The sequence below is a fragment of the Sus scrofa genome, chromosome 14 (genome assembly GCF_000003025.6).
Source record: "Sus scrofa isolate TJ Tabasco breed Duroc chromosome 14, Sscrofa11.1, whole genome shotgun sequence".
NCBI lineage: Eukaryota > Metazoa > Chordata > Mammalia > Artiodactyla > Suidae > Sus > Sus scrofa.
The window spans coordinates 35,826,739-35,841,423 of record NC_010456.5 but is presented as its reverse complement, the minus strand read 5'-3'; the positions used below and the strand labels follow the sequence as shown (position 1 = coordinate 35,841,423).

Sequence of the window (14,685 nt, the reverse complement as noted above, 5' to 3'; positions counted from 1 at the left end):
CCTAAAGACAACCCTGATGCCCTGTGCTTGGGTCTAATGCACATCCAGGAACTAGTCACTATAGCCAGGGGTGTGCAAGAGTCTCCGTGATCAGGCCTGGGCCATAAGCCCGGGCCAAACTTGAGTAAGGTGAGCCTCAAATCCTTATAGAGAAGACAGAGTGGAATGCCTGACCAGACAGCAAGGGAAATGGGCTAGGCAGGTGAACCAGATGCACTGCATGCCATCCGGGCACCTCAGGACCAGGTTGGGCATGTTCAGTACATGATGTCACATCAGTCATGACAGTCCTATATCATGACTGCTGCTTCACGAGGCTCAGAGAGGCTCAATGCCATGGCTAACACCTTGCTTCCAGGTGAGGAACTGGCTCTCCTTGGCTATCAGGCCCCTGCTCTTTTCTTTCTTTCTTTCTTTTTTTTTGGTCTTTTTGCCTTTTCTAGGGCCGCTCTTGCGGCATATGGAGGTTCCCAGGTCAAATCAGAGCTGTAGCCGCCGGCCTACACCAGAGCCACAGCAACACGAGATCTGAGCCATGTCTGCAACCTACACCACAGCTCAAGGCAATGCTGGATCCTTAACCCACTGAACGAGGCCAGGGATCCAACCCTACAACCTCATGTTTCCTAGTCGGATTTGTTAACCACTGTGCCACTACAGGAACTCCAATCAGTCCCCTGCTCTTAGGTAGCAGAGCTAGGACTTGAATCCGGATCTGTCTGACTGAAGTTCTCGGCTTGCTGCCCCCACTCCCCATCCCAGAGGAACCCCTCCATGCTGGTGAGCCCCATGACACCTCTTCAGTGCTTTGTTCCAATCTCTTAACTTGCAAACCCAGTCAGCGAGTTCTTTATTTCCACAAATGGTGCTATTAAACGAATGGCTCTGGGAGCTCTAGGCTGGCCTCAGAGCAGTCAAGCCTTCCAAAGAAATACATTAGAAATTCTAGGAGCTGAGGCCCATATGGAAACATTTACGGCCGCCATTTTGTTTCAGGAAGGCAAAAGGCACCTAACACCTTGAACTTGAGCTTCTTGTAAAACCTCTAGCTGGGAGCTAAAGGCGACTGGGGTCAGTCACCTCCTAGAAAGGCCTCTTGTAAAGGGCCATGGCAGACTTCATCAGGCAAAAAAGCTGAGAAGCCAGGGTTGAAATAAAGGTCTCTTTCTGTTTGGTCAATAAGCAGCTGTGAAGGATGCGTAGGACGGAGCTAAATTTATTTGTTCCTTTCTTTCTCGGAACAGCAGCAACAGGGCTCAGAATGCAGCTGTCTTGCTCTCCCGTAAGCCTTTTGCAGGCACCAGCATGCACAGGGGTTGGCTCTCCAAGACGTGGATTTTTTTCCGGTTGGTTCCCTTCCTGACGCGGGCAGGACTTCCAGGGCCTCTCTCCAGTGGGAAGAATTTTGGAGCTGCCTCCCAGGCCCAGGGTGAAATCATTACCTTTTAAAAACAGACAGGCTGCAGAACGGAGATACCCTGGCCCTTGTGGCCACACCTTGGAAAACCACAGAAGTCCCGACCGCCTCTGCTTTCACTGCTCAGACCTGTGGGAAACTTGTGAGACACAAGCCGCGTGGGGAGGGGGTGGGGGCATCTTGGGAGGGGCCTTTGAAACACAAAGCCAGGCTGGTTTGGCAGAGTCTTTTTTGGAATCCATCTGCCTTCAGAAAGCCTAGCTGAGGGCTACCTTCACCAGGGCCTTGAGCGTACTGGTCGAAGCAGTGGTTTTTTCAGAAGTGCTTTGTTGAGACTTTCAAAAGGTCCCCGCGGGTGGGGAAGTGAAAGGAGGAGGGGACGCAGGGGAAGAAACTGCTTCTTTATTTCTAGCCTTGCTTGAACAGCTTCTTGACGGTTACTGCTACAGTTCTGCTGAGTCAGAAGCATCCCCCAGCTGCTCACCGGAAACACAGCTGTTGGGCGAAAATAACCACAGAGCCCAGCACTGAGCATCCTACACCTTCCAGAAAAGAGGGCAGAAAACCTCAAAACAAATGAGAAAAATACAAAACAACAAAAGATGCACCGTCAAAAACCCACCACAGCTCGCTCACTCAACCAACCCTGTGGCTCTCGCTTCATCAGACACAGCTCAGAGATGGAGCAGAGTTTGGCAGCTTTTTCACAGTAGCAGGTTAAGTAGCGTCCCCCCAAAAGAGAGATGTCAGTATCTGAACCCCCCTGAACCCATGAATGTGACCCTACTTGGGAGAAGTGTCTTTAAGTCTTTACAGATGTAACAGATGTAAGGATCTCAAGACAAGGTCATCCTGCAATACCTGGATGGGCTCTACATCCAATGACAGGTGTCCTTATAAGAGTGAGGCAAAGACTGGACTCGCAGAGGAGACATAGAAACCCAATGGGAAGGCCAGGTGAAGATGGAGGAAGATTGCAGTCATGCAGCTCCAGGACAGGAACACAAGGATGTGCTATGGAAACCACGGGGAACTAACACCCATGGCTTCCATTTGCCAGATCTTCTCCCCACTGCCCCTTTCCCCTCGTCCAGACTGAAGACACATTCTCAGCATCTCGGTTGCAAGGTGCCTTATATAAACACTGAGGCTCCCTTTCTTTTGGTCTTAGTAATTACCAGGAAGTAGGATGGTGCCTCAAGGACTCCGGGGTCTAGGGAGGAGCTGGGCTCCTTAGTTCGAGATAAGACTCTGCCACAGACAGAGATGCAGGTGTGTGACCTCATTAACCAGCCACCATTCACTGAGGTAGCTGAACGTGGTGTGTTAGAAAATGGGTCTGAATACTGGCTCTGCCACTTACTACCTGCATGGCCTGGGGTCAGCCATTTAACTTCTCTGGGCCTCAGTTTCCTCAGGTGTACAATGGGGAGATGAACTGAAATCCTCCTCCTACTAAACAGGAATGTTGAAAAGAATAATTACTGGGAGTTCCCACCATGGCTTAGTAGTAATGCACCTGACTGGGATTCATGAGGATCCCTGGCCTCCCTCAGTGGGTTAAGGATCTGGCATAGCTATGAGCTGTGGTGTAGGTCATAGGAGCGGCTGGGATCCTGAGTTGCTGTGGCTGTAGCTCTGATTCAACCCCTAGACTGGGAACTTCCATATGCTGCGGCTCTAAAAAGCAAAAAAATAAATAAATAAAATAAAAATAAATAAATAAATAAATAAATAAAATGTAATGGATACATGTAAGGATAACTTGATCCCCTGCTGTACAGTGGGAAAACAAAATAAAATAAAATAAATAATATAATAATTACTGTTAAGGAATAACTTTCTAAGGAAATAAATAATAACTTTCTAAGGAAATCAGGGAAATTCCCAGGGGTCAAAAACAAAGAAGGAAAGAAAGCCCAGAGCTGATAGCGCAATACATGAGGTGCCTGGGAACAGGAGGCACCACCTTGAGTCACACAAGGTTGGGAGCTGGAATTGGAAAACCATCATAAAGCCACGTCTTTATGAGCTTCCGCCCTGATACAGTTGTAAGGATTAAGTAAGGTAGTACATGCAAAGTTGTTCTTGGATGAGGCTATACTTGATAGCTCTTATCTACCAGTGTTTGATATTTGTGTAGTAAATGTCTGTTGTTTTTGGAAGTTCAGCATCTATGACACCATATTTTGGTGACAGCATCCCAATTAACCTTTGGGAGATTACCTCTCTTCCACCCCTTTGGAAGGAGGATATATGACTCAGACCTGGCCCATCAGAGTCAGGGACTAGTTCAGGGATGGGCATGCAATCCAAAGTGGGTTAATCAGAGTGAATAATTGATGAAAATATTGGGAAAGAGAAATTCACTTAGATCTGCATGTCAGAGGAATATGAGCCTGGAGCTGCTGGAGTCTACCTCTGTCACTACCTGGGAAAAATCTGCCTGAGAATGATGCCAAAACCAAGGATAGTGGAGATGAGAGACAGAGAGATTCCAGATGACATTGTCTGAGTCTCTGGATCCAGCAGAATCTGAAACCCATCAGTACCTCCAAACTTCTGCTCTCTTCCCTTCTGAGACTCCAATTACATGTAAAGTCAATATTGTTGCGGAGGTCTCTAATGCCATGGTCATTTTTTTCTAGTCTTTTTCTCCCTATGCTAACGTTTGAATAACTTCTATTATACTGTCAACATGTGTACTAATTTTTTTCTTCAGTACTTTAATATGCTGTTGTTTAATATGTAAGCCTATCCAGTGAATTTTACATTTTAGATATTGTTCTTTTTCCTCTCCAGAAGTTTCATTTGCTTCCTTAATTTTCTTTCTTTCCACTTCTCGTTATGTTTTCCTTTAAATCTTTGAACATATTTGTAACAGTTTTTTGAAGTCTTTGTTTGTTAATTACTTCATCTCTGTCATTTTGATTCTGTTAACAATGACTGATATTTCCTGGTAATGGCTCACCTTTCTGTTTCCTTAAATGTCTAGTAACTTTTTAGATGCTCGGTAATGTTATGAGTTGAATGTCTAGATTTTGTTGTTCATTTTAGCAGGCAGTTAAATTACTTACTGGTCAGCTTGATTTTTTTGAGGCTTTTGAAAAGCTTTGTTGGGGTGGATTTTAGCCTTTCTTCTAAGGTTAGTTTAGCTCTACTGCTAAGGTCTGATCTCACCATAGTCTCTAAGGAATGCCTTGGATGTTCAACAAGTTGTTCCCATTCTGGCTTGCTGAAACTTGAATGCCCCTCAATCCCATGAGAGCTCTGGGAATTATTCGGCTTAAACTTCCCCAGTAGTTGTTCTTTGCCATCTTTGTAGCATTTCACCCAAAGCCCGAGCAACTTAGTATTTACCCAATGACTGATTCCTTATACTGTTTATCTAGATAGTACCTTCTTCTCTGGAAATTTGCCTCACAAATTCCAGCCTCTTCAGCCTCTGCATATGCTAATCTATGTCTCCTCAACTCAGAGGCTGCCATGTTCTGCTTAGGATGCTCCTTCCTGTGCTGTAACCTAAAAAGTACTTCCAGGCAGAAAGTCAGGGGGATCACGGGGCTTACTCATTTGCTTCCCTTCTTTCAGGGCTCAAAGTTCTGCACGGCTTGTTGCTTTATGTCTGAAAACAATTGTTTCATATATTTTGTTCGGTTTTCTAGTTGTGTACTGCTGGAAAACAAGTCTGGTGCCAGTTACTTCATCGCCAGAGGCGGAAATCGACTCTAACTAACCTGAGAGAGGAAAAAAAGTATGCATTGGAAGGGCCTAGGGTGATTCACAGAATAGATGGACTAGCCAAAGAACAGTCCTCAGAAAGGACAGTGGCCAGAACAGCTCTGGAGACATGGGAATAAAGGGGCAGTCTCTTCTGGGCACAGACACCTGGATGAATTAGCCCCAACCCTATGGAGTCCTTCAAGACTCAAATTTCTGGGTGAAGATGTCTGGACTACCACAGTCATGGGCCTATGTCTTGGCCAGAGGAGAGTCAGGCACTCTGATTAATGACACTATCAAGATGACATCCAATGCTGGAGGATGATCATCAAAACAAAACTGGGTTGCTCTTTCCAGAGGAAAGGAGAGTGGCTGATAGGCAAGCAAAAACAACAGATATAGTACCCAACGTCTCTGAGAGAACATCTTTAAGAGGAGTTGGCTTTTAAACACAGAGCCTTAGTGTTTATTTTTGTTATTTCTCCACTAGACTGCATCACTGTCCTTCCCCGACATCCCTGCCCTCCCCTGCAACACAGAAAGACTTTTCCTGGGACAATTCCAGTTTATGGGCAACATAAAGACAATACGAGCTTTGCATCAGGCCAGAAACACTGGTGTAGGGCTTACTAGTAGCAGATTTTTCTGAGCCTGCCAAAGTTCAAGAAAGACTTCCATGGGGGAGGAGTGGGGAAGGCAAGCTTGAACCTGCGTCCTGGGAACACAGCAAGGAACAAAACGTGTTCATTCCTCTTCCTCTACTTATAACCACCCAGAGTTGGAAGCTCCCTGCATGGAAGAGAATGTTTTGTGTTTTAAGAGTGAGTATGAGGTGGCTGCAGGCTAGTTTATCCAGCAGTTTAATTCAACCAAACATATAGACAAATGTACCAGCAGGTAAGGGAACCAGCAGTTCTCTGCCTAGATTGTTCTGAGGAAATTCTGCTGCCCCCACACTGCCTAGAGGATAATCAGATTGTGTGTGTGTGTGTGTGTGTGTGTGTGTGTGTGTGTGTGAAGTTCTACAAAACTTGGCACCTGAGGTGTTTAAAATTTCCACAAACATTACTTTCTTGTATAATCACACCCATTTCAGAGATGGAAAATGAGAGGTATAGTACGTGGAATGGTGAATCAGTGATAAAACCAAGAATCAAGTTTACGACTGCAGGGTAAAGTTCTCCTGGTGCCTTGAGAACAATTTTGAAAGAATGAAAGTGGGAGGGAAGGGAGGGAAAAGTTGAAGGATGTAGAGAAAGAAAAAAAGGAAAGCAAGTCTTCACAGGTGCCAGATTTTCAGAGACTTAGGGTGTTGAGAGACGCTGTTTGTATACAGTCAAGATTGGAACTGGGGATTCCTGTTGTAGCACAGTGGAGATGAATCTGACTAGTATCCATGAGGATGTGGGTTTGATCCCTGGCCTCGCTCAGTGGGTTAAGGATCTGGCGTTGCTGTGAGCTGTGGTGTAGGTTGCAAACACGTGTCAGATTCTGTGTCGCTGTGGCTGTGGCTGTAGCCAGCAGCTGTAGCTCCGATTCAACCCCTAGCCTGGGAACTTCAATGTGCTGTGAGTTCAGCTCTAAAAACCAAAAAAAAAAAAAAAAAAAAAAAAAAAGATTGAAACTGAAATCATAAGTCAAGTAAAATCTCATCATATCACATGGCTTTGTTTTTTCCTCCAGCTTTGTTTATGAGTTTTGTCCATTGTCTGTTGTTTTTCATTCTCTGTTGGGGCTTTTTAGAAGTTTTTTCATTCTCTGTTGGGGCTTTTTCTTTCCCTGGAAAAGGGAAAGGTTCGTGCTGATTGAGCTCGCCTCCCAGGCCAGCGGGGAAAAAAGGTATGGGGATTAGGACAGCCTTCTGGGAAGTGTCTAGAGCCTGTGAGGTCTGTAAAGGGACAAAAAATTGTGTTCACTGTTCCATTTCTGATGCTGGGCACAATGCCTGATCCGTGGTAGGTGTCCGGTAATTTATCTGTTGAAGGAAAGAGTGATGAAGTGAATGTGAATAGCCAGTCACTCCTACCCTACATATTCACTTCCAGGCCTTTGCACATTTTTTCCATTCTTTGTTGTCCTGGCAATTGTCTCCTCACCCTTTTAAGGCAATGGATCTTAACCTTTCGTGGGTCATGAACTCTTCTGAGAATCTGATGAGAGCATGGAGCCTCTTCTCAAAACATGTACCGACTCAGACACACAATTGTGCAGATCCTTTCCAGTTGCGAACAGACGCCTTGAACCTCACCCATAGTCTCTACTGACCAGCCCCAACCTTCATCTCCTTCCCCACACAGTTATTTGCTCCTTCACCAGGTTCCCAGAGCACTTTCTCTTTAGTCCAAAGCAACCATCATTTCTTTTGCTCACACATCTATCATTTGGCCGGCCTCAGAGGGGACCTCCACTCCGTTAGCTGGGGCAGTCTGACACTGGGGCTGGAATCATCCAAAGGCGTGCTCACTAGCCTGCCTGGAGGTTGATGTTGGAAGGGCCTAGACAGTAGCTTTGGGAGCAGTTGCTGGGGATCATGGGCCAGCTCTGCCTGTCTCTCTATGTCTCTACTCAGTCTCTCTGGCATGTCCAGAGCACTTTGCACGTACATTACCTAAAAAATAACTCTCTATTGATTACCTATGCCTGTCGATGGTGGTAATTCACTTAATCTGTTTCACCAGCAACAATAACTGTGTGTCCGTCCAGGACAAGGATCACATTGTGTTCATCTCTATTTCCCCAAGGCCCTAACAGGTACCTTCTACAAGGTATGCGTTTAACAAAAGCTAGTTGGAATGTGGATCTAGGTATGTGCTTATTATTATCCCACCACATTTCAGAAACAGGATTAGAAGGTAGCCTGTTTACATGCACCAATACAACAAAATAAAAAAATTTTTTTTTAAAGGAAACAGGGACAAAGTGAAAATAAAGGTAGGAAAATATGTTGAAATAAAGGATAAAATTGGTACCCAAAATATATACCACGAATTCCTATACCATTATTGGCAGTGACCCAGAAATCTGGTTTAAGCATCCTAGCAGTAAGGGTACAGAGGGAGATATAATTAGTTGCAAACTTTATGGTGTTGGATATAAGCAAACTGATTACTTATGAAAACATAGCTTCTACTAGTAAAACTGCAACCTCCTGGCATTAAAAATGATAAATATTATACTCAATGCAGGTTAAGGGAAGTTCAATACAAGCCAATCTGTAAGTGAACAAAACAAAGGGATGGAAGGTTGCCATTCTCTGAGAGTTTACATTTACCAATGGAAAAATGTAAGGCCATCTAGTCCAGCTTTTCCTAAAGGGCATACAATGGAATACCAGTCCTCAAGAAGCTCTGCCCGCAAATGGTTCTGTGGTCAAGGAAAGGTGGGAAACCCACCCATGGCTTCCTCTTGGAACCTCACAGTGAATACTAGCATTTTACAGGCTCTAGGAAGTCCTGCAGTAAAGAAACCCAGCATTTCCCAAGCTTCTTTGCCCACTGTTGTGCAGGAACCTTAGGACAGTCTCCACATGTGACACAAGTCCACTTATCCTACTTGTAAAGAGTTTTTCTTTTTCATAAGAACAGATAAGATTAGCAGACTGTTGGCCAACAGGGACCTGCTGTATAGCACAGGGAACTCTACCCAATATTCTGTGATAATCAAATCTATATGGGCAAAGAATCTGAAAAGGAATGGATATGTGTACATGTATAATTGAATCACTTTGTTGTACAGAAGAAATTATCAAAACATTGTAAATCAACTATACTTCAATAAAACTTTATTTATTTATTTATTTTTTTGTCTTTTTGCTATTTCTTGGGCCGCTCCCGCGGCATATGGAGGTTCCCAGGCTAGGGGTCTAATTGGAGCTGCAGCCACCGGCCTACGCCAGAGCCACAGCAACGCAGGATCCGAGCCGCGTCTGCGACCTACACCACAGCTCACGGCAACGCCAGATCCTTAACCCACTGAGCAAGGGCAGGGACTGAACCCGCAACCTCATGGTTCCTAGTCGGATTCGTTAACCACTGCATTATGATGGGAACTCCCAATAAAACTTTAAAAAATGAAAGAAAAAAAAAAAAAAAAAACCCTAGCAGATTGCTATTCTTAAACAAGCTATGCCAGTATCCCTTTTCTTTGTCCCTTAAAAGGACCTAGGAAGGAAACAAAGTAATATCTGCAAATCTTCTCCTTAAAGTACTTTTATTTATTTGCTCTTTTTTTTAGGTATGATTCCAAATAAATAAATGATTTGTGGAAAAGAAACTGGTCATTCGAATTTGAAATAAGGCAGAAGAAAGGTATGATTGAATGTCACTAAGAGCCTACAATTTTTGCCCTGGAGAAACTAAAAAGGGGTCAGCACACCCCTTTTCCTTGCTGGTCATCTCAGTAAATATCAGACAAGACCCCTCAGTCATCCATAACCATATCCTTGGTTATCCATAACTGATCCCTAAATGGGCAATAGTTGCTCAGACTGGTCAGAAAACTAAAGAGTTGCACCTTCAGCAGATGGCAGGGAGCAGCAAGGGCAATAACTGTCTGTTTGTTTTGGCATCACCGCCAATGCAAAGAAATTTAGGGTGTGTGTTATCCTTTGTCCAGTTCCTGTCTCTTGGTACACTAGCATTTCCATCTCAAAAGAATCCAAGTATGAGCTAGTTCGAAAAGGGAAAGTGTGCCCCATTTTGGCAGGCTATGGGACAAATCCCAGAGCCTTTTCTTCACAAAGCACTTGTTAATATTCTACTTAATATTCTACAGAACCCATGGTAGAAAATAGATGAAATAAATGGTGGGATTGCAGAGCCTTTATGTTCAGTTCTCAAACTAGGTTCCATGGAGCACTTGGGTTCCTACAGTGTCTCAGGGGCTGCTGGAGAGAGGGGAAGAGGGCCCTGGAAGGCAGAGATCTGAGCCCTCAGACCCAATTCAACCACGGCAGTTTCTTTTTTCAACCCAAGAACATGTTTGGGGAAAAAGGGGAGGGAGTGGTTTATTTAAAATTAGAAAATGTTGGAGTTCCCGTAATGGTGCTGTGGAAACAAATCCAACTAGGAACCATGAGGTTGGGGGTTCGATCCCTGGCCTTGCTCAGTGGGTAAGAATCTTGCATTGCTGTGAGCTGTGGTGTAGGTCACAGATATGGCTCAGATTTGGCGTTGCAGCGGCTCTGGCATAGGCCCGCAGCAACAGCTCTGATTTGACCCCTAGCCTGGGAACCTCCATATGCCGTGGTGTGGCCCTAAAAAAGGAGAAAAGACAGGTAAGCAAGTAAGAAAATAAAACAAAACAAAACAAAATAAAATTAGGAAATGTTTGGAGTTCTGGTCATGGCTCAGAAGGTTAAGAACCAGACTAGTATCCACGAGGAGGTGGGTTTAATCCCTGGCCTTGCACAGTGGGTTAAAGATCCAGCATTACCATGAGCTACAGTGCAGGTCACAGACATGGCTTGGATCTGGTGTTGCTGTGGCTGTGGGGTAGGCTGGCAGCTGCACCTCTGATTCAACCCCTAGCCTGAGAACTTCCATATGCCACAGGTGTGCCCCTAAAAAAAGAAAAATAAAGTCCTAGAAAATATTTGAGAACCACTGCTTGAAGAAAGCACCATACATATTATTTCTCAGAACTGAGATTCCAATAAGAATTGAAAAACTAACAGTTTTAGTTATATTCTTAGCAAGAACCCAGGAGGCAGAAATTTAATTTTTTTTTAAAATCAAAAGCAGAGCCATGGCAAAACCTATGATAAATGAAGAAAATATTTGCAGCTATGCAATTAATAAAGAGTTAATATGCTTAGGTGGTGAAATGATCCTACAAATTAATAAGGAAAAGGCCAATAACCCAGTAGAAACATGGGCCAAGGCTATAGAATTCACAGAAGCAGAAATGCAAATATTCAATAAACATATGAAAAGAGGCTCAGGCTCACTTGTCAGGGAAATGCAAATGAGAACAATGAGATACTATTTTTTACCCATCAGATTGGCAAAAATGGAAAATATGTGTAACATCCAGAGCTGGTGAGGGTGTGTAAGGAATCTAGTTCTCTCAAACGCCATCGGGGGAGGACTGTAAATTATTATAAAGTGGTGGAAAATCAACTGTTGGTATTTTTGAAAATTTAAACTGTAGCCCGGCACTTCCACTTCTGGGAATATATCCACCAGAAATGAAAATGCCAGTGTATAAAGACATAAATACATGAAGAAGTGTATTGCAGGATCGTTTGTAATAGTTAAAAAAAAACCTGGAAGCAATCTGAATGTACATTAATAGAAAAATGGCTGAACAAATCATGATGTATTTAAATTAAGGAACACAGCACAGATATTAAAAATTATAAAATAAAACTGTACACATTGACTGGGAGATATGCCTGTGACACCTTGTTAAATAGAATGAAAGCAAGTGTGATCCTATTTTTATTAAAAAAAAACAAAAATAGGGGAGTTCCCATCATGGCGCAGAGGAAACGAATCCGACTAGGAACCATGAGGTTGCGGGTTCGGTCCCTGCCCTTGCTCAATGGGTTAAGGATCCAGCATTGCCTTGAACTATGGTGTAGGTCGCAGACATGGCTCGGATCTGGAGTTGCTGTGGCTGTGGTGTAGGTCGGCAGCTGCAGCTCCATTTGGACCCCTAGCCTGGGAACCTCCATATGCCGCGGGGGCAGCCCTGAAAAGACAAAAGACCAAAAACCCCCAAAAAACAAAAAACTTAAAAATAAATAAATAAATAAAAATAAAAAGATCCCCAAAAAAGTCACACTCATTAAGTGGGTTTCCATATTTTGGTTTTGGTTTTTGTTTTTTTTTTTTTAATTATTATTATTTTTTTTTTTTGTCTTTTTTTTGTTGTTGTTGCTATTTCTTGGGCCGCTCCCGCGGCATATGGAGGTTCCCAGGCTAGGGGTTGAATCGGAGCTGTAGCCACCGGCCTACGCCAGAGCCACAGCAACGGGGGATCCGAGCCGCGTCTGCAACCTACACCACAGCTCACGGCAACGCCGGATCGTTAACCCACTGAGCAAGGGCAGGGACCGAACCCGCAACCTCATGGTTCCTAGTCGGATTCGTTAACCACTGCGCCATGACGGGAACTCCTGTTTTTTTAAATATATAAATAAAGGAAACGGTAAGGAAGCATTTATACGTAATCGTCAACACTGATTACATCAGGGAGCTGTACTGGAGTGGTGAGACTATTAATTTTATTTAGACACTGCTTTACGATTTAAAATGTTACAAAAGATATGTATTACTTTTGTAATTCAAATGATCAGAATTTTTAAAAACAGAATTAGGACAGGAAATTCAAAGCAAATCAAATTACTTTGACGATCACTGGAAGGCAGAGTGAGGCTGGCCTCCTGGTATAGGATCTTAAAGCACTGAACCCACGGGGATATAGAGCTAATAGAGGGCAGCCCAGCTATGCATCAGGTGGGTAGAAGGACAGCCTTTTAACAGGGCTGACATTTTCCTTGAAAAACAGTCCTTACTCCTCTCTAATCTTTGCAGAAGGATTGAATGAGGCCCCAATGTGATCCGCTATAGCACAGGAGTCAGCAATTTTTTTGTATAAAAGACCAACTAGTATATATGTGAGGGTTTGTGGCCCATTCTACCTCTGTCACAGCTATTCAGCTCTGTCACTGTAGGACATGAACAGACATAGACAGCATGTAAATGAAATGGGCATAGCTGTGTCTCAATAAAACTTTATTTATATAATAGGTAATGGGTGAATTTGACTCAGGGGTTAGAATTTACTGAGCTCTGCTGTAGAACATGGGCAAGATTATTTTTTAAAAGCAAGTTTTTCATATGATAATATTTAACACGCACATGATAAGAAACACACCAATGTGACGAATTTTTACAAAGTGAACACATCTCTATAACTACCACCCAGATTAGGATGCAGAACATTACCGTCACTCCAAAAGTCTCCCCTGTGCCCCTCCCAGTTATCACCATCCCCCACCACCAAAGACCCAAAGATAGACACCAAGTTTACTTCTACCTTATAATTTGTTTCACTTGGTTGTAAACTTTACGTAAATGGAATCATACACCATTATCTTTCACTCAGGGAATTATGAGTGAGATCCCTCCAAACTACTGTGTGGGTTTGTCCAACTTCATTGCTAAACAGTGTTCTCTACATTATGTTGCAATTATCATATTGTAAGAATATGCCACACTTTATACATCTGTTCTACTATTGATGATACTTGGGTTGCTTCCAGCTAGAGGCTTGCTATAGACTGAATGTTTATGTCCCTCTAAAATTCATAGTTTGAAACCTAATCCCCACTGCAATAGTATTAAGAAGTGGAGCTTGGGGAATGTAATTAGGTCCTAAGGGTGGAGTCCTTACGAATGAGATTAGTGCCTTTATAAAGAGACCCTAGACAGATCCTTATCCCTTTCACCATGTGAGGACACAGTGAGAAGATGGCCACAGTGAGGAAGTGGACCTTTAATGGACATCAATTCTGCTGACACTCTGATCTTGGACTTGCCAACCTCCAGAACTGTAAGAAATAAATGTCTGTTGTGTATAAACCACTCAGTCTGTAGCATTCCGTTATACCGCCTGACTAAGAGAGGGCTATTACAGATAAAGCTACTATGAATATTCTTGGCCATGTCTTTTGATGCACATATTTACTTATTGATATTGAGCATATTCCTAGAGCACATGTGCTACATTTGGCTTTTGTAAATACCAAGTAACTTTCCAAAGTGGGTGTCCTAATCTGCACTCCTGTCTTAAGTATTTAAGAGTTCCAGCAGCTCTCAGTATTGCCAACACTTGGTCTTGACAGATTTCTTTCTTTTTTAATGTTAGCCATTCTTGTACATATATGTGTAAAATTTATATACAATGAAGTTCGAAACTCTTAGGTGTCCAGCTAAAAGCTTTATACACATAAAAATTTTCATTGTGGTTTGAATCACATTCCCTTAATTACTAATGATGTTGACTCTGTTTTGACAGGTTTATTGGCCCTTTGAATTTCTCTTTTGTGAAAAGTGTATTCATGTGTTTTGCCCATTCTTTAAAAAAAGGACTGTTTGTCTTTTCCTTATTGATTTACAGAATTTCTTGAAATATTCTGAATACGTGTCCTCTGTTGATATCTTTGTTCCCTACCATCTTCTCCCACTCTGTGATTTGCATCTTCATTGTCTTAAAAGAGTATTTTAGCGAACACAAGTTCTTACATTTAATGAACAATTGATCAATTGTTTTTTCTGCTTAGTTGTGTGTGTGCCCTGTTTCATAAATATTTGCTAAAGGAAAACTATTCCTATACGCTCAACACTTCTGAACCAAACATGTCAGATTTTATCCTCCCAAACCAAACAATTTTCCAACCTTGGGACACAAACTGGGTGTCATATAATTTAATTCAATTCTGATACTTACTACACACATTTAGTATCAAGCCCCACAGGTTAAAGGCTCGGTCTCATAAGACCGTCCCACCACTCAGATATCTGTCACAAGTAACGGAT

General features: G+C 43.0%; 1 protein-coding gene across 14 annotated transcripts in view; it reads right to left on the bottom strand.

Moving 5' to 3' along the window:
* The window catches only part of C14H12orf49 (chromosome 14 C12orf49 homolog), a 355,931-nt gene that overhangs the window by 220,408 nt on the left and 120,838 nt on the right, over positions 1-14,685 (bottom strand). The window contains exon 5 of one of the 14 annotated variants that reach the window (XM_005657315.3): positions 6,788-7,115. The exons of the other annotated variants lie outside the window; for them this stretch is intronic. Within the exon in view, the coding sequence (XP_005657372.1) occupies positions 7,053-7,115 (63 nt within the window). The 3' untranslated portion in view covers positions 6,788-7,052. Of the gene's footprint in view, positions 1-6,787; positions 7,116-14,685 lie in introns of those variants that run through there. 14 annotated transcript variants of the gene reach the window in all.